Consider the following 24105-nt stretch of genomic DNA (forward strand, 5'->3'; position numbering starts at 1 on the left):
GAAATAAATAATTCTCTGTACTATTATTCTGACATTTCACATTCTTAAAGAATCTTGTTTCTCATGGTCTAAGAGTCCTTTAGGTGCCTTTTGGCAAACTCCAAGCAGCCAGTCATGTGCCTTTTACTGAGGAGTGGCTTCCATTTGGCCACTCTACCATAAAGGCCTGATTGGTGGAGTGCTGCAGAGATGGTTGACCGTTTGGAAGGTTCTCCCATCTCCACAGATGAACTCTGGAGCTCTGTCAGAATGAACATCAGGTTCTTGGTCACCTTCCTGATCAAGGCCCTTCTCCCCCGATTGCTCAGTTTGGTTGGGCGGCGCACTCGAGGAAGAGTCTTGGTGGTTAAAAAACTTCTTCCATTTAAGAATGTAGGAGACCACTGTGTTCTTGGGGACCTTCAATGCTGCAGACATTTTTTGGTACCCTTCCCCTTCCCCAAAACTGTACGGACAATTCCTTCGACCTCATGGCTTGGTTTTTGCTCTGACATGCACTGTCAACTGTGGGACCTTATTTAGAAAGGTGTATGCCTTTCCAAATCATGTCCAATCAATTGAATTTACTACAGGTGGACTCCAATCAAGTTGTAGAAACATCTCAAGGATGATCCATGGAAACAGGATGCACCTGAGGTCAATATCGAGTCTCATAGCAAAGGCCTGAATACTTAAGTAAATAAGATATTTTGTTTTTTTGTTTTTAATAAATTAGTAAAAATGTCTAAATACCTGTTTTCACTTTGTCATTATGGGGTATTGGGTGTAGATTGCTGAGGATTTTATTTTTATTTAATACATTTTAGAATAAGGCTGTAACGTAACAAAATGTGGAAAAAGTCAAGGGTTTCGAATACTTTTCGAAGGCACTGTATATATGATATACAAACTACATGGCCAAAAGTATGCGGACACCTACTCATCGAACATCTCATTCCAAACTCTTGGAATTAATAAATGCGGAAGACACCCCTTTGGCTGCTACAATAGCCTCCACTCTTCTGGGAAGGCTTTCCACTAGATGTTGGAACATATCTGTGGGGACTTGCTTCCATTCAGCCACAAGAGTATTAGTGAGGTCGGGCTCTGATGATGCGCGTTTATGCCTGGCTCGCAGTCAGCGTTCCAATTCATCCCAAAGGTGTTCAAAGGGGTTGAGGTCAGGAACCTGAGCAGACCAGTCAAGTTCTTACACACCGATCTCGACAAACCATTTTCTGTGTGGACCTTGCATTGTGGACGGGGGCATTGTCATGTTGAAACAGGAAAGGACCTTCCCGAAATTACAACGTTGGAAGCACAGAATTGTCTTGAATGTCATTGTATGCTGTAGCATTAAGATTTCCCTTTACTGGAACCAATGGGCCTAGGCCGAACCATGAAAAACAGCCCCAGACCATTATTACTCCTCCACCAAACTTTACAGTTGGCACTATGCATTGGGGCAGGTGGCGTTCTGCTGGCATCCGCCAAACCCAGATTAGTCTGTTGGACTGCCAGATGGTGAAGCATGATTCATCACTCTAGAGAACGCGTTTCCACTGCTCCTGAGTCCAATGGCAGCAAGCTTTACACCACTCTAGCCAATGCTCGGCATTGCGCATGGTGATCTTAGGCTTGTGTGTGGCTGCTCGGCCATGGAAACCCATTTCATGAAACTCCAGACGATTTGTATGCGCTATGCAGTTCAGCATCTGGCGGTTCCGTTCTGTGAGCTTGTGTAGCCTACCACTCTGCGGCTGAGTCGTTGTTGCTCCTAGACGTTTCTACTTCACAATAACCACACTTACAGTCGACCGGGGCAGCTCTAGCAGGGCAGAAATTTGACGAACTGACTTGTTGGAAAGGTGGCAACCTATGACAGTGCCACGTTGAAAGTCACTGAGCTCTTCAGTACTGGCCATTCTACTGTCAGTGTTTGTCTATGGAGATTGCATGGTTGTGTGCTTGGCCATGTAGTATATATACAAATGATACTAATTTTGTGTCACTGATTTACACACAATACCCCATAATGACAAAGTGGAATTTAGCTTGAAGAACATTTTAGAAATCCATCCAAAATTAAAAGCTGAAATGTCTTGAGTTAATAAGCATTCAACCCCTTTGTTATCTGTAAGTTCCCCCAATCGAGCAGTCAATTTAAAACACAGATTCAACCACAAACACCAGGAAGGTTTTCCAATGACCCGCAAAGAAGGGCACCTATTGGTCGATGGCAAAAAAACTAAAAACAGACATTGAATATCCCTTTGAGCATTGTGATGTTATTAATTACAATTTGGATGGTGTATCAATACACCCAGTCACTACAAAGATAAAGGCATCCTTCCTAACTCAGTTGCCGGAGAGGAATGAAACCGCTCAGGGATTTCACCATGAGGCTAATGGTGACTTTAAAACAGTTACAGAGTTTAATAGCTGCGATAGGAGAAACGTGAGGATGGATCAACAACATTGTAATTACTCCACAATAGTAACCTAATTCACAGAGTGAAAAGAAGGAAGCCTGTACAGACATCCTGTTTGCAATAAGGCACTAAAGAAACTACAATTTGGCAAAGAAATTAACTTTATGTCCTGAACACAAAGCGTTATGTTTGGGGCAAATCCAACACAACACATCACACATCACATTTTTTTCAAGCACAGTGGTGGCTGCATCATGTTATGGGTATGCTTGTAATCGTTAAGGACTGGGGAGTTTTTCCAGGATAAAAAGTACTGGAATGGAGCTAAGCACAGGCAAAATCGTAGAGGAAAACCTGGTTAGTCTGCTTTCCACCACACTGGGAGATGAATGTACCTTTCAGGGCAAATCTACACTTGAGTTGCTTATCAAGAAGACAGTGAATGTTCCCGAGTGGCCGAGTTACAGTTATGACTTAAATCTGCTTGAAATCTATGGCAAGACCTGAAAATGGCTGTCTAGCAATGATCAACAACCAATTTGAGCTTGGAGAATTTTGAAAATAATAATGCACAATCCAGGTGTGGAGACTTACCATAAAGACTCACAGCTGTAATCACTGCCAAAGATGATTCTACAAAGTACTGACTCAGGGGTGTGAATACGTATGTAAATTAGATATGTCTGTAGTTCATTTTCAATAAATTAGCAAACATTTCTAAAAACATATTCACTTTGCCATTATGGGTTATTGTGTGTAGATGGTGAGAAAAAAATATATTTAATACATTTTGGATTCACGCACAACAAAATGTGGAATAAGTCAAGGGGTATGAATATTTTCTGAAGGCACTGTATACATGATATAGGATATAATATTGTATTACATCCCTTAAAGGTGTGAACAGTAACTTTTTCGAGGAAATGTTTACAGTACCTGTTGAGAATCTGGAGGATGTTCTGGTGTTCCTGCTCGTCCTTTAGCAGCTCATTGAGAATACACACTGGACTCTTACTGGTGCTGGTGCTGGTCTTCCCTATTCGCTTCAGGTGGCCCCTCACGTGGTTGGAGAGGCCTGTCTTGGTGTCGAACCAGCCCCAGCACAGGGGACAGGTGTGCTCCGCCTGAGACTCCGGCTTCTCAGCTAAAACATGGAGATTATAAAAAAGGTTCCGTATTAACTATCTACATTTACATGTAATGCTCTTATCGCTCTTATCCAGAGCAATCTAGGTAAATTACTAACTAACTTTGGGGTAACTTTGAACACTACACTATCTATACACTATCTATAGAAAAATAACATGACACACTTGACTGGGAAAAACTGTAATAAGTATAGTTACTGTGTAATTACAGATGACTTTAACCCTATTACAATGCAATAGTGCAGAAAACAATAAGTTACTGAATATAAATACGTTGCTCACCTTTTTTGATCCTCCGCACCACAGATGGGACCTTCCTGCGTATGCGTGGCTGTCGGTCCTGTGAGGCTACCCGCTCAGGTGACACCACATGGCGAGCGTCATAACTCAGCCCCAACCTGTACAGGTGCCCTCGCACGTGATTGGATAAGCCCACCCCAGACTCAAACACAGCAGGACAGTAGGGGCAGGACTTCCTTTCTGTTCCAAAAGAAGGGGAGAAGTCATAGTCATAGGAGAGACTCTGGTTGTGTGTGCTGGTGGTGGTGGGTGACTCTGGAGAATCGTCACACACTGAGCTTTCTATACACTCCTCTTTGATGATAAGCTTCTGTATGTCATCGCTGTCATACTCCCCATCCTTGTCTTCAGTCTTATTAAAATGGTGGTCAACCTGAACGGCGTTCTTTTCAAAACGGCCGATGTCAGCAGCAGGTGCAGGATTCTCTTTGATAGAAGAACCCCTCTGTCTGCGTATGAAGTAGCTACGGGCGTAGGGGTTCCTCTCGTTCTCACTACTATCCAGGAAGTTGGCTGTAGCCTCGCTGGTGTAAGCACTAAAGTCATACGTGTCCTCATAATCATCGTCTCCCTCTGTGTCCTCGGGAGTGGTAGTCTCTTTTAACTTTGGGTTCAGTTTTGGCAAAACATTATCAACCACCTTGTCCACGCTGTTGTGGAAGGGAGTGGACATTTTTCTTTTGGATGGAGTCTTTTGGGTAACAGCTTGTGCCTCTGACTTCCTGCCGGTCAAGTCGTTGCTACCACCCTGACTCTTGTCAGAGTTGTAGCTATGATACAGCATCTGGCCTGGTTTAACCATCTTGGATGTAAGCAACACATCAACATTTGAGGGATATTTTGTCCTTTCGGAGATTCCTGAAACCACATGGTCGTATAGTTGATTGTCTTCCTCTACATAAGGGAGACCTGTTGTCACGTCTATTTTCTCTGTTGGTTTAGGAGATAATTTGCTTGGCTTGTCACTCCTCCACAGGGATGGTGACAGCTTGTTTGCTGAGCTGACAATGCTGCACTTGAACTGAGAGGAGGTAAGACCTTTGTAAGACTTCTGTGTGTCTGCTGTGTCTCTCATGTAAAAGTCAGCTACACTACCGGACCAAAAGCGAAAATCCGCTCTTTTCCAGAAAGCAGGCTTTTTAATACAGAACTTTGGCTTTAGCTGCAGTAGTTTTAAATCTGCTGCTTTTTTGGACGGGTCAGCTAGGCTATATTGATCTGGATGGTTAAGTGCTTTTTTAAATGGCGGATTTTCACATTCATCATCAGAATCCGACTGTTGGTGTATCAGCTCACAATGCCTTTTAAGGCCATCTTCATTCTGGGTGCTGAAAGGGCACACTTTACAGTGAAACAGAACATGACTGGATTCATCATTGTTATCTGTAAGAAACTCTGTCTCCTCATCTTTGATCACGTTCTTGTACTTGGACTTCAGTGTGTCACAGTGCATCGCGTACAGGTGTGCTTCAAGCTCCCGTTCCGTCAATGCCACGTGGTTGCACTCCGCGCAGAGGTAATAACGTTTATCCTTGTTGTGTGTCTTGGCGTGCTGGACGAACGTCTTGGGGCAATTGGTCCCGAACACACACTGCGGGCACTGGAGCTTGGCGTTCCTGCCTTCGTCTCGGAGTTTGTTGAGTCCCTGGATCTCCTCCATGAGTTTCTCCCGTCTCTCCTGGTGGATAATCATGTGCTTGAGGAGGGAGCTGCGATCGCGGAACGAACGCCCACATTCCCTGCATATAAAAGGCCGGGGAACTTTCTCGTGGTGGCGTACCTGATGATTTTGCCCATCTAAATGATACATCACATGTCTATGCAAATGCCTTTTCTCCTTGAAATTAACTTTGCACATTGTGCATGGGAAGAATGATGGTTCTTGTTCGGATTGCTCGGTCTTAAGCTGTTTGGGCTTTCCACTAAAGAGGGAGACGGAGTGATTGTCCTCTTGGCAATCTGCTCTTACAATCAGTTTCTTAATGATTACAGGGCTGTCACTGGGATGCGCTTGACATGAATTCACAGAAGATTGTACATCAGCCTTTTTACAGGAGGAATCATCTTCATTTATGTTGGAGATGTCAAAATCCTCGTCATCATCTTCCTCCTCTTCAATATGCCACTTTTTGTAAGTGTGATTTGTGCTGCAGTTGTAAACTTTTTCAGGAGAGCCTGCCGTACCCACCAGGTGTATTTTACGCTTCCTCTGTCTTTGGTTGGTAAGCTGAGACATCACTCCCACTCCTGCAGCGTTTGTCTCTAAGCTGCTGTCAACTGTGCGATTCTTCCACAACGCCCGTATGAGCTCTTTCTGTGAGTCCCAGTGTAGTGCATCAGTCCCGTCAGAACCGTCCGACGAGCTCTCAGAGGACTCTGTGGTGTTTAAGTCCCATATAGATCTAGCTCTAGCCTTGACTCCCTCGGCCATCCATATTTGGTTAATTGGCGTTTGGTGTGACTGTGGACTGTGGCCTGACAAGGTGGTGTCGGGGGCCTGGTAGGGCAGTTCAGCCTCACTAGCCTCAGAGTCTGATGGTGACGTGTTGTTGGCCCCTGGCTGCGTGGTGGCTAGTGTTTTCAGAACGAGCCCTGCTGGGTTCTTCAGGGCGTCTGATTGAAGCTCACTGGGTGGTGGTAACACCTGAGGGCTTGTGTCCCTCCCAAATTGTCGTAGTTGGGCGTCCTGGGCCTCCACCAGGACATTGTTGGACATTGTGCTGTTTTTGTTCAGGCCACAGCTCTCCTCTGAGGCGGGGTGTGAACCAGGTCCATTAACAAGTGCTCCTGAAGGCAGTGAATGGGCTGCTTGGGCTGTGTGGGGAACAGCAGGGACACTGTTGGGTACAAATGAACTGGGCTGTGCTCCATTTAAAGGGTTTGGGAGTCCGTCAGAAGACAGCTGCTCTGACAGACCTGCAGCATTGTTCTTCAGGGAAGACGTGTGACGCTGTAATGGCTCCTGAGTGGCACCGGAGCTGTCACACACTGGTTCCACCACATCTCCTTCTTTGTTCTCTTGTGCATTTGGCTTTATATCAGCCATCTCACCAGTATGTTCTGAGAAGAGAAAAACAGAGAAAAATAACCAAATCAGCTTTAAACATGCTCAATAATTTATGTCATGTTTTGAGAGCTAAAGGCGGTGAAAAATGCATTATTAAAATGTGTCAAATTGAAAAATGTACAGCCCAACCCACAACAATTATCATATCACTACATTGTATATCGTTTCAAAATCAAATGCAGGCTAATACTATGTTGAATAACAAATCCAAACAATTACTATTTTATTCACAGTGTTAAGTTTCAGCTCTGCCTACTTTCTCCCCAACTGTTCCACACAATGAGAGTTTTATCCGCATTACTTCAGCGCTCCTCTCTGGTGCTGCATTATGATTTTCCTCACACCCTCGTCCGCCACTTCTCTTCACAACAAACCCTGCTGTTAGCCCCAGATACCCCGGTGAGGGCTCTTAATTACCAGAGCACACCTCTGGGATACAACCTTCCTGTTCCTCCCCCGAAAGCTCCCAGACGCCTGCTAAAATTGACCAATTTCCATGGGAACAAAGTAGACTTCCAATGAGATCATACTCAGTCTTAGCACTCTGTGATGGTGCCAACACGGGTCCCAGCACGACGCTGTTGTTGCTCCAATCCTGACAAATTGGCATGCGTCGGGCTACACAATCAGTCTGTCTCACACAAACACACGCATGAACAGACACACACACAAACACGTGCACGCACACGCACACGCACACACACACACACACACACACACACACACACACACACAGATATATAAAACACACACACAGCTATAAAAACACAAATATATAAACAGAAATCAATAGTCGTCAGGACAGATTGCTGAATGTAATAGAGACTCAACTGTTTAAACAAGCCACTTAAAAGAGTGAAAATACATGAATAAAATCTTCTAACATTTAACACTCTTCCTAGCCTTGTAATAGTCAAGCTGTGAGACTAAGAGACGAGGTGATGTATTTTACAGCTTGGTACAATGTGAAGTGTCCAGGCAGGGTTGTTGTAGCCCTAGCTGATAGACATAGGCTGCATCCCAAATGGCACCCTATTCCCTATTTAGTGCACTACTTTTGACCAGGACCCATAGGGGCTCTGGTCAAAAGTTGTGCACTATAAGGAATAGGGTGCCATTTGGAATAAACCGTAGTGTAGTCCACAATGTATGCTCAGTGGATTTGACATGATCCAGTGTTGGCTGCTCTCTACAGGAAGCTACGTCGCTAACGAAGTGGTAAATTCAGTGTTAATGAGTGGCTTCACTGTTACCACCTCTGAGGTAAAACCTTCCGAGCACCATATTCCCTCCATCTGCTGTAGTGTTACTGTAGGGGCTTGGGTTAGCAGGGAGGGAGAGGCAGAAAAGACGCTCTGCATTTAAAGCTAACGTCACTGCTACCCCCCTTGAACAGCATGGTGGCAAATCCATCAGAATATGATTACAGCTTTACATTTATTTAGAGGCTCATTAGCAGCAGTACTAGCCAGGGGTGAAAGTAAGGCGGTACGGTCCGGTACGGTGTCCCAGCAAAACAATTGTGGGGGTATGCCGTACCGGTAAATCATGAGCCTATCACAATAATGCAAACAAAATATCAAGAAAACTGTTGGCTATTACACCATTATTTATCAGTAGGCTATTACATGTCAGAGGCATGAAAAATTAGCGAATGGACTTGAAAACGGGTGGTATAGCCTGCATTCCGGTGTGGTTCAACGAGAACACCGACATTTTGCCAAGGTACAGATGAATGGCAGACACTGAGCTGTGCATGGACAGCAGTGGAAGCGTACATACTGGACTAATGACTATCGCCTAAATTTCATTAGACTTTGTGGTGTTTTGTGTAACAGAGGCCTCTTTCCATTCATCACTGTACTTTGTGAGTGGATGACGTGCGCGGGTAGCCTAGTAAAGGAGCCCTTTGAATTGACTGGTTGTGTTTACGCCACAATCAATCACATTTATTTATAAAGCCCTTCTTACATCATCTGATGTCACAAAGTGCTGTACAGAAACACAACCTAAAACCCCAAACAGTAAGCAATGCAGGTGTAGAAGCACGGTGGCTAGGAAAAACTCCCTAGAAAGGCCGGAACCTAGGAAGAAACCTAGAGAGGATAAAATAAGTCATACATTTTAAAAGTTAAATGACACATCTTTACAACTAGGCCCACAGAGATCCTATTGAATTATTATGGATTCTAGATGTAATTCTTGGATTAAGCGCGTGCATACATAAGAGGTCACCTACCGGGAAGAAATGAAATCTACTTTCACCCCTGGTACTAGCGTACAATATGACTCTCCCTCTTTCTGTTCCACATATCACAACCACAAGCAAGCAGCTAGGGTTCAACAGCAATGCCATTTTAAAACATGGATTTTCTTTTATTTACTTCATTTAGTTCATGTGAAAAAGGCTGACTTTGCATTGCCAGAAGCTATTTACAATGATTATAGGCTTAAGTACATTTACGTCGTATGCGTAGATCGACCTCTATCTTTTCTATTACCATTAATCCAGCTCTACATCTTTCCCCAAGACATCTTACAGTATATGCGAGAATGTTCCGTAATCATTATGTTCTAGAACATTCTTAAATAAAACCTTTGTGTTCAGCCAAATTCTACTGAATGCATAAAAAAAAAAAAAATTGATGAAAAACCTCCCAGATATGTATAATATGTCACTGGGATTTTTCTTTCTTTGACTCCTTTTGGTTCTGGGTGTATCAGCACTTGCAGTAACACTCGTATAGCACCTCATCTTGAGGTTACTGCAGGAAAAACAGTGAGGCGATAATTGCATATTATCATAATTTTTCTGTATTCCCTGAAGGTACATAAACCTTTCTGAGATATTTTATAATCAGCTTGTCTCAGCGACCCAATGTCTTTAAAAGCATCGTAGAAAAGCATTTCAAACTTTAGAACTTGAAACATCTTACTCTTGACCTTACACCAAAACCTGTCGACAAAATACACTGAGTGTACAAAACATTAAGAACACCTTCCTAATATTGAGTTGCACCCCCCCCTTTTGCCTTTGGAACAGCCTAAATTCGTCGGGGCATGTACTCTGCAAGGTGTCAAAAGCGTTCCACAGGGATGCTGGCCCATGTTGACTCCAATGCCTCCCATTGACTGGATGTCCTTTGGGTGGTAGACTATTCTTGATACACACAGGAAACTTTTGAAACTGTTGAGCGTGAAAAACCCACCAGCGTTTCAGTTCTTGACACAAACCGGTGCGCCTGGCTCCTACTTCCATACCCCGATCAAAGGAACTTAAAAATGTTGATCCATGTCTCAATTCTCTCAAGGCTTAAAAATCCTTCTTTAACCAGTCTCCTCCCCTTCATTGACACTGATTGAAGTGGAGTGACATTAATAAGGGATCATAGCTTTCACCTGGTCAGTCTATGTCATGGAAAGAGCAGGTGTTCTTAATGTTTTGTATATTCAGTGTATATCACATTTATTACAGTGATGAAACATTTTCATTTCAATTTTGTGTCAAAACGAAAGAAAACATATATTTCTGTCGCTCCATTCATAGACACATCAATCATATTGTGTCCCTGAAATGGCTAAAATCTCACGTGAACAGCCTGAAAACATCATTAAACAAAGAAAGAGCCACGCTTAACATCAGCAGAGAATCAGTGTTAAAGGCTTTGAGTTTTGGGTGTCTAAGGGAATTCCCTCTCCCCAACTGGGACCAGTCAACCAGACCAGTTCAACCGCTGGAGCTGTCTGGATGGATCAACAGACAGCCACCCATCCCCATGCAGTATATCTATGCCTCCACCTTCACCGGGAGAGAAAACGCATAACTAAACCAGGCGGGGCCGCTGCCCCGCAAGTGCTGCAGCAGCTCCACAACTTCCTCAGCTAATGGGAACTATTGATTTACTTGACACAATGGGAATTTATGAAGCCGCCTCTCAAGTGTGAGAAGAGTATCAAAGCCCACGGCTCAAAACAAACAGGCAGAGACTCAGCCTGACACAGTCCCAACGAGAGGAGAGCATAGTGTTGTTCAGCCACAATTCCACAGCGAGGAGGAAAGGCTTGGTTCAGTTCATATTCTGGAGAGTCGTCTAAAGTCTACTGTACCACATAGACCAAGATACACCAGAACACCTTACATTTTGGCAAAGGATGGGGTAAGCTTTTGAGGCATTTAGAAGTTATATACTTCAAAAATCAATAGTAAATACCACAGATTGCACCTTTACCCACACAGACCCATACAGAGACACCAGAGAAAGGCCCAAAACGTTTAGTGTAGCCTACAACCTTCATAATAGTCCATGGTAATAATTCACTAGTTTCAAGTTTTATTACTCCTATGTACAGGATACACATGGTATACATTACACAGTCCAGAGAAATGCTTACTTGCGGGTTCCTTCTCATCAATGCAACAACAATAGTAAATAATAAAAGATAAGAATACAAACATAAAGTAAATGGCTCAGTAAAACAGAATAAACTTTTAGCATAAGTATAATACAGGAAGGCACAATTTATAGTCCAGTATTTACACGTATTTTGGGGAAGTGGGGATTAGGGGGCAGTGTTTCGCAATAATAATAATAGTCTGCTAGCAGTAGTTGTGGTGTGTGTGTGTGTGTGTGTGTGTGTGTGTGTGTGTGTGTGTGTGTGTGTGTGTGTGTGTGTGTGTGTGTGTGTGTGTGTGTGTGTGTGTGTGTGTGTGTGTGTGTGTGCTAAGGTTCAGACAACTACAGCTATTCTAAAGAGCTACTGTAACTACTGTAACTACTGTAAATTTAGAGCTCACAATATTAGTTGACAATACATTCAATGGTGCTTGCATTCACAGAGAGAATAAAGTGGGCAGTTTCATCCATGACATTTGGCTTGATTAAGTGAATATTTATTATCCAGATAGTTTGTCACCAAAAGGTCATTTCCATCATAATGGCATCCACTCTCTCTTTTGGGGTGTGATTATGTACGCCTGTATCCTGATTCGGTGTGTGATTATGTATGCCTGTATCCTAAACAGACACACTCAGTCCTGTCAGCCTGAATCGTGATAATGTGTTTACAGAAAGCCTTTGTTAACCAAACAATGTCATCCACTGCTAGAGTAACAAAACATATATATGTATTTGACTCAAATGGTTCTAATTAGAAGATATGCATGCGTCACTGGCTACATCCCAAATGGCACCCTATTCCCTATATAGTGCACTAGTTTTAATCAGAGCCCTATACTATTTAGGAAATAGCAAGTCATTTGGGAATCAACCACCGTTATGGATAAAAAATGATCTATTAATAACTGAAAGGCCTATGATCTAAAATGGGTTCTGGTGTTTATTATTTGGACGCAGTAATCAAAGGTTCAGAAGAATGTATGAATTAAGTGATACTGCACTTTAAGCCGGTGTTTTGAGGATATATTGTCAAGGGTGTTGTTAGACTCGAGACGAAGTCCATTCGGAAAGTATTCAGAGCCCTTGACTTTTTCCACATTTTTACATTACAGCCTTATTCTAAAATGGATTAAAATGTTAATTTTTTCCCTCATCAACCTACACACAATACACCATAATTAAAAGCAAAAACAAGTTTTTATACATTTTTGCAAACGTATGAAAAATAAAAAAGTATTAAGACCCTTTACTCAGTACTTTGTTGAGGCACCTTTGGCAGCGATTACAACCTTGAGTCTTGGGTATGACGTTACAAGCTTGGCACACCTGTATTTGTGGAGTTTCTCCAATTCTTCTCTGCAGATCCTCTCAAGCTCTGTCAGGTTGGATGGGGAGCGTCGCAGCACAGATATTCTCAGGTCTTTCCAGAGACGTTCGATTGTGTTCAAGTCCGGGCTCTGGCTGGGTCACTCAAGGATATTAAGAGACTTGTCCCGAAGCCACTCCTGCATTGTCTTGGCTGTGTGCTTAGGACCGTTGTCCTGTTGGAAAGTCCTGAGCGCTCTGGACCAGGTTTTCATCAAGGATCTCTCTGTACTTTGTTCCGTTCATGTTTCCCTCGATCCTGCCTAGTCTCCCAGTCCCTGCCGCTGAAAAACATCCCCACAGCATTATGCTGCCACCACCATGCTTCACCGTAAGGATGGTGCCAGGTTTCAGGCCAAAGGGTTCTTGTTTCTCATGGTCTGAGAGTGCTTTAGGTAACTTTTGGCAAACTCCAAGTGGGTTGTCATGTGCTATTTACTGAGGCCTGATTGGTGGAGTGCTGCAGAGATGGGTGTCCTCCTGGAAGGCTGTCCCATCTCCACAGAGGAACTCTGGAGCTCTGTCAGAGTGACCATCGGGTTTTTGGTCACCTCCCTGACCAAGGCCCTTCTCCCCCGATTGCTCAGTTTGGTTGGGCGGTCAGCTCCAGTAAATCTTGGTGGTTCCAAACTTCTTCCATTTAATAATGATGGAGGCCACTGTGTTTTTGGGGACCTTTAATGCTGCAGAAATGTTTTGGTCCCCGTCCCCAGATCTGTGCCTTGACACAATCCTGCCTCGGCGCTCTACGGACAATTCCTTCGACCTCATGGTTTGGTTTTGCTCTGACATGCACTGTCAACTGTCGCACCATATATATTGACAGGTGTGCAGTTTCCAAATCATGTCCAATCAATTGAACTGACCACAGGTGGACTCCAATCAAGATGTAGAAACATCTCAAGGATGATCAATGGAAACAGGATGCACCCGAGCTCAATTTCGAGTTTCATAGCAAAGGGTCTGAAAATGTATGTAAATTCCTTTGTCATTATGGGGTATTGTGTATAGATTGAAAAGGGGGGATTTTTTAAATGCAGTTTAGAAAAAGGCTATAACGTAACAAAATGTGGAAAAAGTCAACGGGTCTGAATACTTTCCGAATGCACATCCTACAAACACCAGCTTCGAGGGCATTATCACTTTTATACAAAGGGTTACCAACATATTCAAATAGCAATTGACCTATTGTCATTACAAACGTTATTTTGATGAAATTATTCATACTATTTCATTCTTGCACAAGATATAGTCCCGACAAAAATCTAGGGTTGCTACCAAGCCAGCTGGTCGTTTGTTCTATCAGTTGGGTTGCTTGAGAAGCAACCCAGTCGTTCGTTCTGAATGTTCTATTACCATACTGGCTGGCAACGTTCTTATCCTTTGCTTGCTAGCTAGCCAACTAGCAAGCAAGCGATGTACAGGGATGTACGGTACAGAGGGTAGTGCGTACAGCCCAGTACATCACTGGGGCCAAGATTCCTGCCATCCAGTACCTACAATACCAGTAAAACGTTTGGACACACCTACTCATTCAAGGGTTCTTTATTTGTACTATTTTCTACATTGTAGAATAATGCTGAAGACATCAAAACTATGAAATAACACATATGGAATCATGTAGTAACCAAAACAGTGTTAAACAAAATATATTTTAGATTCTTCAAAGTAGCCACCCTTTGCCTTGATGACAGCTTTGCACACCCTTGGCATTCTCTCAACCAGCTTCATCTGGAATGCTTTTCCAACAGTCTTGAAGGAGTTCCCACATATGCTGAGCACTTGTTAATTGCTTTTCCTTCACTCTGCAGTCTAACTCATCCCAAACCATCTCAATTGGGTTAAGGTTGGGTGATTGTGGAGGCCAGGTCATCTGATGCAGCACTTCATCAATCTCCTTCTTCGTAAAATAGCCCTTACACAGCCTGATTGTGTGTTGGCTCATTGTCCTGTTGAAAAACAAATGATTGTCCCACTAAGCTCAAACCAGATGGGATGGCGTATTGCTGCAGAATGCTGTGGTAGCCATGCAGGTTAAGTGTGCCTTGAATTCTAAATAAATCACCGACAGTGTCACCAGCAAAGCACCCCCACACCATCACACCTCCTCCTCCATGATTTACAGTGGGAAATACTCCTAATCGCTACTCCTAATCCATGCTTCTTAGTGGGAACCACTCATCCGTTCACTTACTCTGGGTCTCACAAAGACACAGCAGTTGGAACCAAAAATCTCAAATTTGGACTAATCGGACCAAAGGACTGATTTCCACCGGTCTAATGTCCATCGTGTTTCTTTGCCCAAGCAAGTCTCTTCTTATTATTGGTGTCCTTTAGTAGTGGTTTCTTTGCAGAAATTTCAACCATGAAGGCCTGATTCACGCAGTCTCCTCTGAACAGTTGATTTTGAGATGTGTCTGTTACTTGAACTCTGTGAAGCATTTATTTGGGCTTTAATTTCTGAGGCTGGTAACTCTAATGAACTTATCCTCTAAAGCAGAGGTAACTCTGGGTCTTCCTTTCCTGTGGCGATCCTCATGAGAACCAGTTTCATCATAGCGCTTGATGGTTTTTGCGACTGCACTTGAAGAAACATTCAAAGTTTCCGGATTGACTGACCTTCATGTCTTAAAGTAATGATGGTCTGTCGTTTCTCTTTGCTTATTTGAGCTGTTCTTGCCATAATATGCACTTGGTCTTTTACCATATAGGGCTATCTTCTGTATGCCACCCCTACCTTGTCAAACACAGAACTGATTGTCTCAAATGCATTAAGAAGGAAAGAAATTCCACAAATTAACTTTTAACAAGGCACACCTGTTAATTGAATTGCATTAAAGATGACTACCTCATGAAGCTGGTTGAGAGAATGCCAAGAGTGTGCAAAGCTGTCATCAAGGCAATGGGTGGCAACTTTGAAGAATCTTAGAATTTGTTTAATACTGTTTTGGTTACTACATGATTCCATGTATTATTTCATAGTTTTGATGTCTTCACTATTATTCTACAATGTAGAAATGTACAATAAAGAAAAGCCTTTGAATGAGTAGGTGTGTCCAAACTTTTGACTGGTACTGTATATACTAGGCGGTGTCAGAGGAAGGCCCAAAAAATTATCAAAGACTCGAGTCACCCAAGTCTTAGACTGTTCTCTCTGCTACCGCATGGCAAGCGGTACCGGAGCACTAAGTCTAGGTCCAAAAGGCTCCTTAACAGCTTCTACCCTTATTCCATAAGACTGCTGAACAATTAATAAAATGGCCACCTGGACTATATACTTTGACACCCCCCCCCCCCCCCCCCCCTTTATTTTTACACTGCTGCTACTCGCTGTTTATTATCAATGCTTAGTCACTTTTCCCCTACCTACATGTAAAAATGACCTCAACTAACCTTTACCCCCGCACATTGACTCGGTACCGGTACCCCCTGTTATTAGCCTCATTATTGTTATTTTATTATGTTACTTTTTATTTTATTTTTTACTTTAGTTTATTTAGTAAATATTTGCTTAACTCTATTTTCTTAAAACTGCATTGTTGGTTAAGGGCTTGTAAGTAAGCATTTCACGGTACGGTCTACACCTGCTGTGTTCGGCGCATATGACAAATCAAATTTGATTTGAACTACGGCCAGAATAAAGTAGCAGCATTTGCATTTGTTTTAGCTGTTTTCTAGTGACATTTATTTGGATACATCCATAACAATGAGCTAATGAGGCACGATTTCGCCTGGCATAGGACACTGTTGTTCAGAGAGGAGCTAGCCAAAAACACAGCTAACACAATCACTTCAAATTGAAGCTGGAAAGACTGCAAACTTGCTACACTTTAATTTCATTTTACCTTTTTCAATTGACATTTTTTTGTATAAATTATACCAAAATGATACCAGCTGATTCATGATTTCGACTGGCTGAGAAACGCTGCCTGCCTGTCTGTCTCGTCCCGACTCCCAACACATTCATTACTATGGGACAGCTGAAGATTGAATTTGAATATTGAAACAATGTTGCAAATATCAGAGACAGACAGCAAGGTTTATATAAATCTCTGCTGTTGAAAATGAAATGTTAATCTAAAAGAAATGTGAGATAATGTCTAGATGCTTTTTGTAGTGGAGATCACGTTTATAAAGTACCTGGCTGGGCTGATGAGACAGTGGATTGCGCAGTCAAATGGAACAGAGTAAATAGATATTTTAACATCATAGATTTAGCCGGTGGTAACTTGTGGAATAGACACCGGCTGGAATGCGGTTTTAACCAATCAACACTCAGGATTAGACCCACCCGTTGTATAACAGAATAATAGAACATGCCTTGAGCTTTCTTTCTCATCTATGGAAAAATAACAAAAACAGCTAGAAAGAAACACTGATTACACACACAACGACGGCAATAGTGACGTAAAGTTGTAGCAATGTACTCAAATTTGACTAGCCAGATACATGCTCTGGGAGCAAGCCCCGAATTTCACTTACCAAAATAATAAAAGTCCTGTCAGTCCAAACCGAGTGGACAAGTATCCTCTCAACGAGTTAAGACTAAGAAGCATGACTAAAAAAACACACAACCCTCTCACCTCTCACCCCAAACCTTCCCATGCCCACTATCCAAAAAACAGACGAGAATAAATGAAACGGCTGTGATGGGTAGATTTACTGATGAAAAAAAAGGTGTAGAGAGAACATTGGGAGTGATAAAAGAGGAGAGGGAGCGAGTGACAGTTGGGTTAAGACAGAAGTCATGTTCAATAGCAGGTAGCAACATCAAACGCTTGAGTTCACAGGGAACCTATGCAACCTTGTCTAGCAGGAGGATTTTCTGTTGTGTGGAGGAGATTATATCTGTTCAAACCGCTGACACGGCCTCATTTGCTGCCCGTAGTGTTAGAGGGGGATTAAACGATATAAACTTTGAAGCTTTAAACAATACCTTTCAAAATTAAATGGATTAAGGGAGGGATGTCTGATGGGGATTTCCCTGGGCTTTGTTAGTTTTAAACTTCTCTCCTTTTTAAGGAGAAAGGAGAAGGGGAAAAAAAGAGGTCTGAGGTTTCTCAGGCATTCATGTGACGGTTTTAATGAGTTCTCTCTCTCACGTTGAGGAGGAGGCCAGGGCCAGTGGCCACAGAGGAGCTGTTTCTGTGTACGTCCCAAATGGCACCCTATTCCCTACATAGTGCACTACTTTTGACCAGAGCACGGGTCAAAAGTAGTGCGCTATATAGGGAATAGGGTGCCATTCGGGACTCACACAGTGAACACCACAGCAGACAGATGGCCTCATAAACATCATATCTGCTCTGTTTAGATACACGCACACCAATCCACCCAATACTGAGAGGAAAGGACTCACTAACCAAAGCATTGCCGCCAGACTCATCTACTTGGCTGGTTCTGGCAAGCTGTGCAGTGCTGTTCATGCCTGTTGAAAATGGGACATTTCCATTTACTACTGTGTTTGTTGCCCCCTTCATGATAATATGCATGAGCTGTTCATTCACCTGTTTTGAATATGTGATGTACACCTAGATGTAGAGATTGCATTGGTAGCTATGCTATTCTTGTATTTTTATTAGTAGTATGGATGTTGGCTTTTATTAAATGTGATGATTACCATAGACTCTAGAGCTTACTATATATAAATACTTTGGGGGTATATGCATGATACAAGCAGTTGCTATGATCATGATTGGGCATGCTCAGATTGCACCCCATCACTTTTGGTTGAGATGGAATCCCAAAAAAATATAGGCCAATCAAACTTTGTCGCTAGCGCTTTGCTTTAGTCAGACACGTGACCAATCACATGAAAGAGAAGTCAGTGTCAAACTTCTCTCCAAACGGAGGACAGGCTCCTCTCTCTCTGCCGAGTGAGCAGACATCAGTACGCTTAAATATGGAGAAATGTCAAGCGTCGCACACATCAGGATGAAACCCCTCTCATTACCTTTCTTTAAAAACATAATATGAATATCTGGCTCCGTAAGTCGTACAGAGTACATAGCAAGCATGGATCAGGCAGAACAGGGTATACCAAGGTCCTCTCACTAGCTAGCTACAGTACAAAGCAACCCAAACTCAATTGATTTATCATTATCAATTAAACAGAACATTGTCCTGATTTAAAGTACTTTTGACTTTTAAATATGTGTGTTCTCCGATATATATTCTGCCGTTTTAAAATACTTCCATCAATATGTGTGTTCTCCAGCTAAATAATGTGTAATCTAGCAGGGCGTTAGAGTGTTGCTACATTGCTACTGTTTTGCAGCTGAGCTAAACTATATGGCTGACCAGAAGTGGGGATGTGGTTCTTAGTCCTAGCTAGGCCCATAACCAATAAGCAAATTCTCTGCAACGTCTAACAACATTAATAACAACTGGGCCTGAACTGTTCCACTGGCTAGAAGGAAGGGATATAGCTTTCCCATTCCAAAGCAAGCAATATCATAATAAAATACACCTAGATATAGCCAGGGATACAAAGTAAGCAAACAGAAACCTGTCTAATCAAACCAAATGGGTGGTCAGAGACACTGAGCAACTTGAACGCACTGACCCTGACAGCACTGGGATTCCCTCTTGTCATTTCTCAAGGTCCACCTATCTAAGCTGTGCACACACACACACACACACACACACACACACACACACACACACACACACACACACACACACACACACACACACACACACACACACACACACACACACACACACACACACACACACACACACACACACAAACACACAAATGTAACATGAATATTCAGTCATGGTTGTCAATTGCACCTTTCCTGTGTGGATCAAGGAGTGGCCTTGCACCAGGGGTCCTACACCAGGACCAGTCATTAACATGGGACTGCCACTCCATCAGCCCAGCCTCCAAATAAATCAAAGGGTCGGCCGGGGAAGAAAAGAGGCTAATATTTCCTCAATAACCCCAGAGAGGCTCCATGGAGAGATGCAAATTGCCTCCCAGGAGACCCCAGGGGGATGTGGAGGAGAAGGGAAGCTGGCTGGGAGGCACCGCACTGGGGAAGCTAATGAGTATAATGGTAAATGTATACAAGGAGAGGTGGAGGAGAGTAGAAGAAAGCCCTCTCTATTCATACCAATTAATATAATCTTATCAATGGAGGTACACCGTGGAGAGGTGGGGTGGGCTGGCGTCTATGGTCTAACCCTTAGCCACTGATCACAGGCGAGGGTTCGACACAGACACACTCCCCACATCCACCTCCTGAGCATGTGTATTATTCAACACAGCCTGTCAGGCCTGGGGGGGGGGGGGGTTAAGGAGATTTTTCTTTTTAACTCCCCTCTCCTCTCCAGATCAAAACAAATCAGATCAAATCAAAGAGGTTCACAAATGTTCCTTTTTTTAGGAGTGAATGATCCCCCATTGTTCTGAGATCTTATCTTTTATAGTACGGGATGTGGCAACGTTACAACTGTACTAAATACCACTGTAAGTGGTCTTCTTACACCTGTAATCTGTGCTTTTGAATGTAGATGAATTAATTATATACAGGGGCTTATGGCATCTATTGCTAATACATGATATGACGATATAACTTCATGTATTATTATGCTGCTTTAAGAGTGATTGCATCAGTGTGTACACATGCAGAAAACAACTATCCACAGAATAAGGATTTTGTGAAGAATGATTTGATCTTCCATTCCTTTTATTTATTTCATTTGTTTGTTTGTTATTTTCGTCTCACTAACTTTCTCTTTTATTAACCGATGCCGTGGGATTCATTTCAAGTTGACTTTTCAAAGACTCCCACTCTGCTGTTCCCCAGGCAGTGTTTTCATCAACAACATTAGGTTTACACACAATGCACACCTGATCTTGAAGCCCTTCAAAATATTTTCATCTCTGACGTTTCAGCTTATTAGTTTATTACTATTAAATCACTACCAAAGTCAAACATGAGTGAGTCTTCGAAACTCTAACATATAGCTTGTTCAAAATATTTTCCTCTCTAACGATTCAGTTTATTACCATCAATCATTAATATCAACCAGTTGAACATGCGTATCTGTAAGACGCACTCCCTTCATCAGTTTCTGTTTACATACTATATGTATTTTTATATCTATGCATCTTTACTTCAATAGAGCAAGCTATGAGTAATAAAGCAGAGATTTACCAAATTGTCAATTACCTCAAGTTATCAGATAACTGAGTACTGGTATTAACTAACATTAATCAATGACTGTTATACTCACATGGGCGTACTAGTCAGATTTGTATCATGAGAGGTATATTACTGTAACCTGATCACATGTATGTGGACCTCTTCCAATACCAACAGAGACCAACAGATGGCCCTGCTGCAGCCTTCCTGTCCTGTACACACCGGTGGACTGGACACAACACTCACCGGCAGAGACTCCACACACTATGAAACACTAGAAGACTGAACTGTGAGTCAGCAAGGTACTGTGTACTTCATTCTATATAAGCGATAATGAATAACTGTACCAATGGAGAAAAAACATCTATTTTTACTCCTATCTTCATACTATCACACATGTAGTCCAAAGATCTGAGTAGGATGCTGTCATTTACCAGATAACAGTCCTTCAATGCAATTTTATTAGAATGTATAATAGAACCTCCTGCATTCAGAATAATGAGGTTTCCAGCCATTTAGTACAGCAGCATTAGTATGGACAGCTGACTGTGTGGACGTCTTACCCCTCTTAAGAAGTGAATACTCCAATCAGAACAGGACTTAGTTTAAGGGAGCATTTGCACTGCCCTAAAAAAAGCAAAAAAATCCTTCAAAAACATAATATGAAATAAAGTCCCTGATCTATCCTTTTGAAGGTCATTTATAAATATAGATGAACAGAACGTGTCCAGAAGGAGCTGATTGGACGAGGATTTGTCTCCCTGAGATGGTTGAGAGAAAGGAAGGTTAATCACGATGAAACTACCCATAGGTATAACGGGAGGCTTAGAATGCCATACTTCATTCAGTGTACCCATATAAACCTTAGCATCAGCATAAATGTAGCTAACCTGTGTACCCCTACACTCAAATCTCTAAAATATCACATCAAACTAAAGAATAAATTGTCCATTTAATGAGGAGTACCACAACCTTGATAGATATCACAGAACGGTCCAGCTGCCTTGTTACTAATGTAGTGGCAAACTTCTGCCTTCATCCTTTCAATCAATACAGACAGAGGATTTACATTTTTGGTTAATTGGCGCTCAATGAGTGAATAGCTTCTACATCAATAGAATATTCTTGCGGCCTTGGTCGTATCGATCCTGGAATCTGCCCAAGCATTTACAAACATGTATTTTCCAACTGGGCCTTCTTGTCTGTGGTCTAGCATGTGGTTACGTTTGGATTACATTTTGTGGTCACATCATTTTGTAGATTATATTATTGCTACAGAATGGAAATACAAATCATTGAAAAATCACTAAATGTACCTGTAAATATTATGTGCATTCAACATACTGTAGATGTATCTATTTCAGTCATAAGTAAAACATTGTATACAGTTAACATCTTAGAAATAGTTTAATTTAGTATGGAACACAAGGGAGTTTCCATCAGTTTTCTCTGAAATATTGAGAAGAAACTAAATGGATCGTCTTGTAAGGACTGCCTTCACTGTTGTCAGACAAATACCTGTCTTAAAATGATAGACTGCAATGACAAATCAAAAATAGTAATGAATCACTTATTATTAGGTGCTTTCTATAATGCTTGCTTATTGCTATGGGCCATTGTTCATCTAGGCTTGTAATTCAATTCCTCTGAATAAGGGGTTCAAGCATTAGTGATCATAGTGTGCCCCTTAGTGGTGGGAATGCTCTGTAACCTGACAGAGCTGTTGGAGGAGAACAGACAGAGAGGCTGGATATGTAGAAACACTTCAACATGCCTGTGTTACTGGAGTGGCCAGTGAGGTTAGGGGTCAAAACCCCAGCAGACCTTCTAGGGGCCAGGGCCCTCTCTCTACACATGATGCACTATATAGTCCCGGTAAGGGACCAACAGGGAACATTGTGAATGTCATGAGGACATCACGTTACCTGGGATATAGATCAAACATACCATAAAATAAAATATAATATTCATTTCAATATTACTTCAATATTACTAGATCACACACAGAGCCTTCAGAAAGTATTCATACCCCTTGACCTATTCCACATGTTGTTGCGATACAGCCTGAATTTAAAATGGATTAACCTTTTACTGCAGCGTGCTAAATCAGTATGTTTCTTGGTAGTCTTTAACAAATCTATTTTGAAACAAAAGTATACACCTTACACATATGGTTATGGGCTTAAAAAAAGAAGACACCTGTACCATGTCAGATATAGAGATGAAATGTATTCAATTTTGAGTTTGCATCCCAATATTACACTTTATATACATTACAGAAGACTGAAATATAACAAGGAGGTTTAAAAAAAAAAAAGTTTACTAATTTGGAAATTATGAAAAATATTTTTAACATTCCACCACTAGAGAGCGATTTGGTAATTTGACTCCAGGAAATGGATCTAGATTTGTTTTCTCTCACCCATTTATAAACAATACCATAATGACAAAGTGAGAAAACATGTTTTTAGAAATCTTTGCAAATTGATTGAAACTGAAATACCTCATTTACATAAGTATTCACACCCTGAGTCAATACATGTTAGAATCACTTTTGGCAGTGACTACAGCTGTGAGTCTTTATGGGTAAGTCTCTAAGAGCTTTCCACACCTGGATTGTACACTATTTGCCCATTATTATTTTCAAAATTCTGAAGTTCTGTCAAATTGGCTGTTGATCATTGCTAGACAACCATTTTCAGGTTTTGCCACAGATTTTCAAGCCGATTTAAGTCAAAACTGTAACTAGGCCACTCAGGAACATTCAATGTCATCTTGGTAAGCAACTCCAGTGTATATTTGGCCTTGTGTTCTAGGTTATTGTCCTTCTGAAAGGTGAATTTGTCTCCCAGTGTCTGTTGGAAAGCAGACTGAACCAGGTTTTCCTTTAGGATTTTGCCTGTGCTTAGCTCTATTCCATTTATTTTTATCCTAAAAAAACTCCCTACTCCTTGCCGATGACAAGCATACCCATAACATGATGCAGGCACCACCATACTTGATGTGTTGTGTTGGATTTGCCACAAACATAACACTTTGTATTCAGGACATAAAGTAAATTTCTTTGCCAAATGTTTTGCAGTTTTACTTTAGTGCCTTATTGCAGACATGACACATGTTTTGGAATATTTTTATTCTGTACACGCTTCTTTCTTTTCACTCTCTCATTTAGGTTAGTATTGTGGAGTAACTACAATGTTGTTGATCCATCCTCAGTTTACTCCTATCACAGCCGTTAAACTTTGTAACTGTTTTAAATCC

At 41.9% G+C, this 24105-nt stretch overlaps 1 protein-coding gene across 2 annotated transcripts in view; it reads right to left on the bottom strand.

Annotated features, from left to right (window-relative positions):
• The window catches only part of LOC139578623 (zinc finger protein 644-like), a 46271-nt gene that overhangs the window by 10696 nt on the left and 11470 nt on the right, over window positions 1-24105 (bottom strand). For both annotated transcript variants that reach the window (XM_071406469.1, XM_071406470.1), the window contains exons 3-4: window positions 3842-6919; window positions 3348-3555 (exon numbers count right to left, since the gene is read on the bottom strand). In XM_071406469.1, the coding sequence (XP_071262570.1) occupies window positions 3348-3555; window positions 3842-6905 (3272 nt within the window). In that variant the 5' untranslated portion in view covers window positions 6906-6919. The remainder of the gene's footprint in view (window positions 1-3347; window positions 3556-3841; window positions 6920-24105) is intronic.

Source organism: Salvelinus alpinus, chromosome 6, assembly GCF_045679555.1.
Source record: "Salvelinus alpinus chromosome 6, SLU_Salpinus.1, whole genome shotgun sequence".
In the NCBI taxonomy this organism is placed as follows: domain Eukaryota; kingdom Metazoa; phylum Chordata; class Actinopteri; order Salmoniformes; family Salmonidae; genus Salvelinus; species Salvelinus alpinus.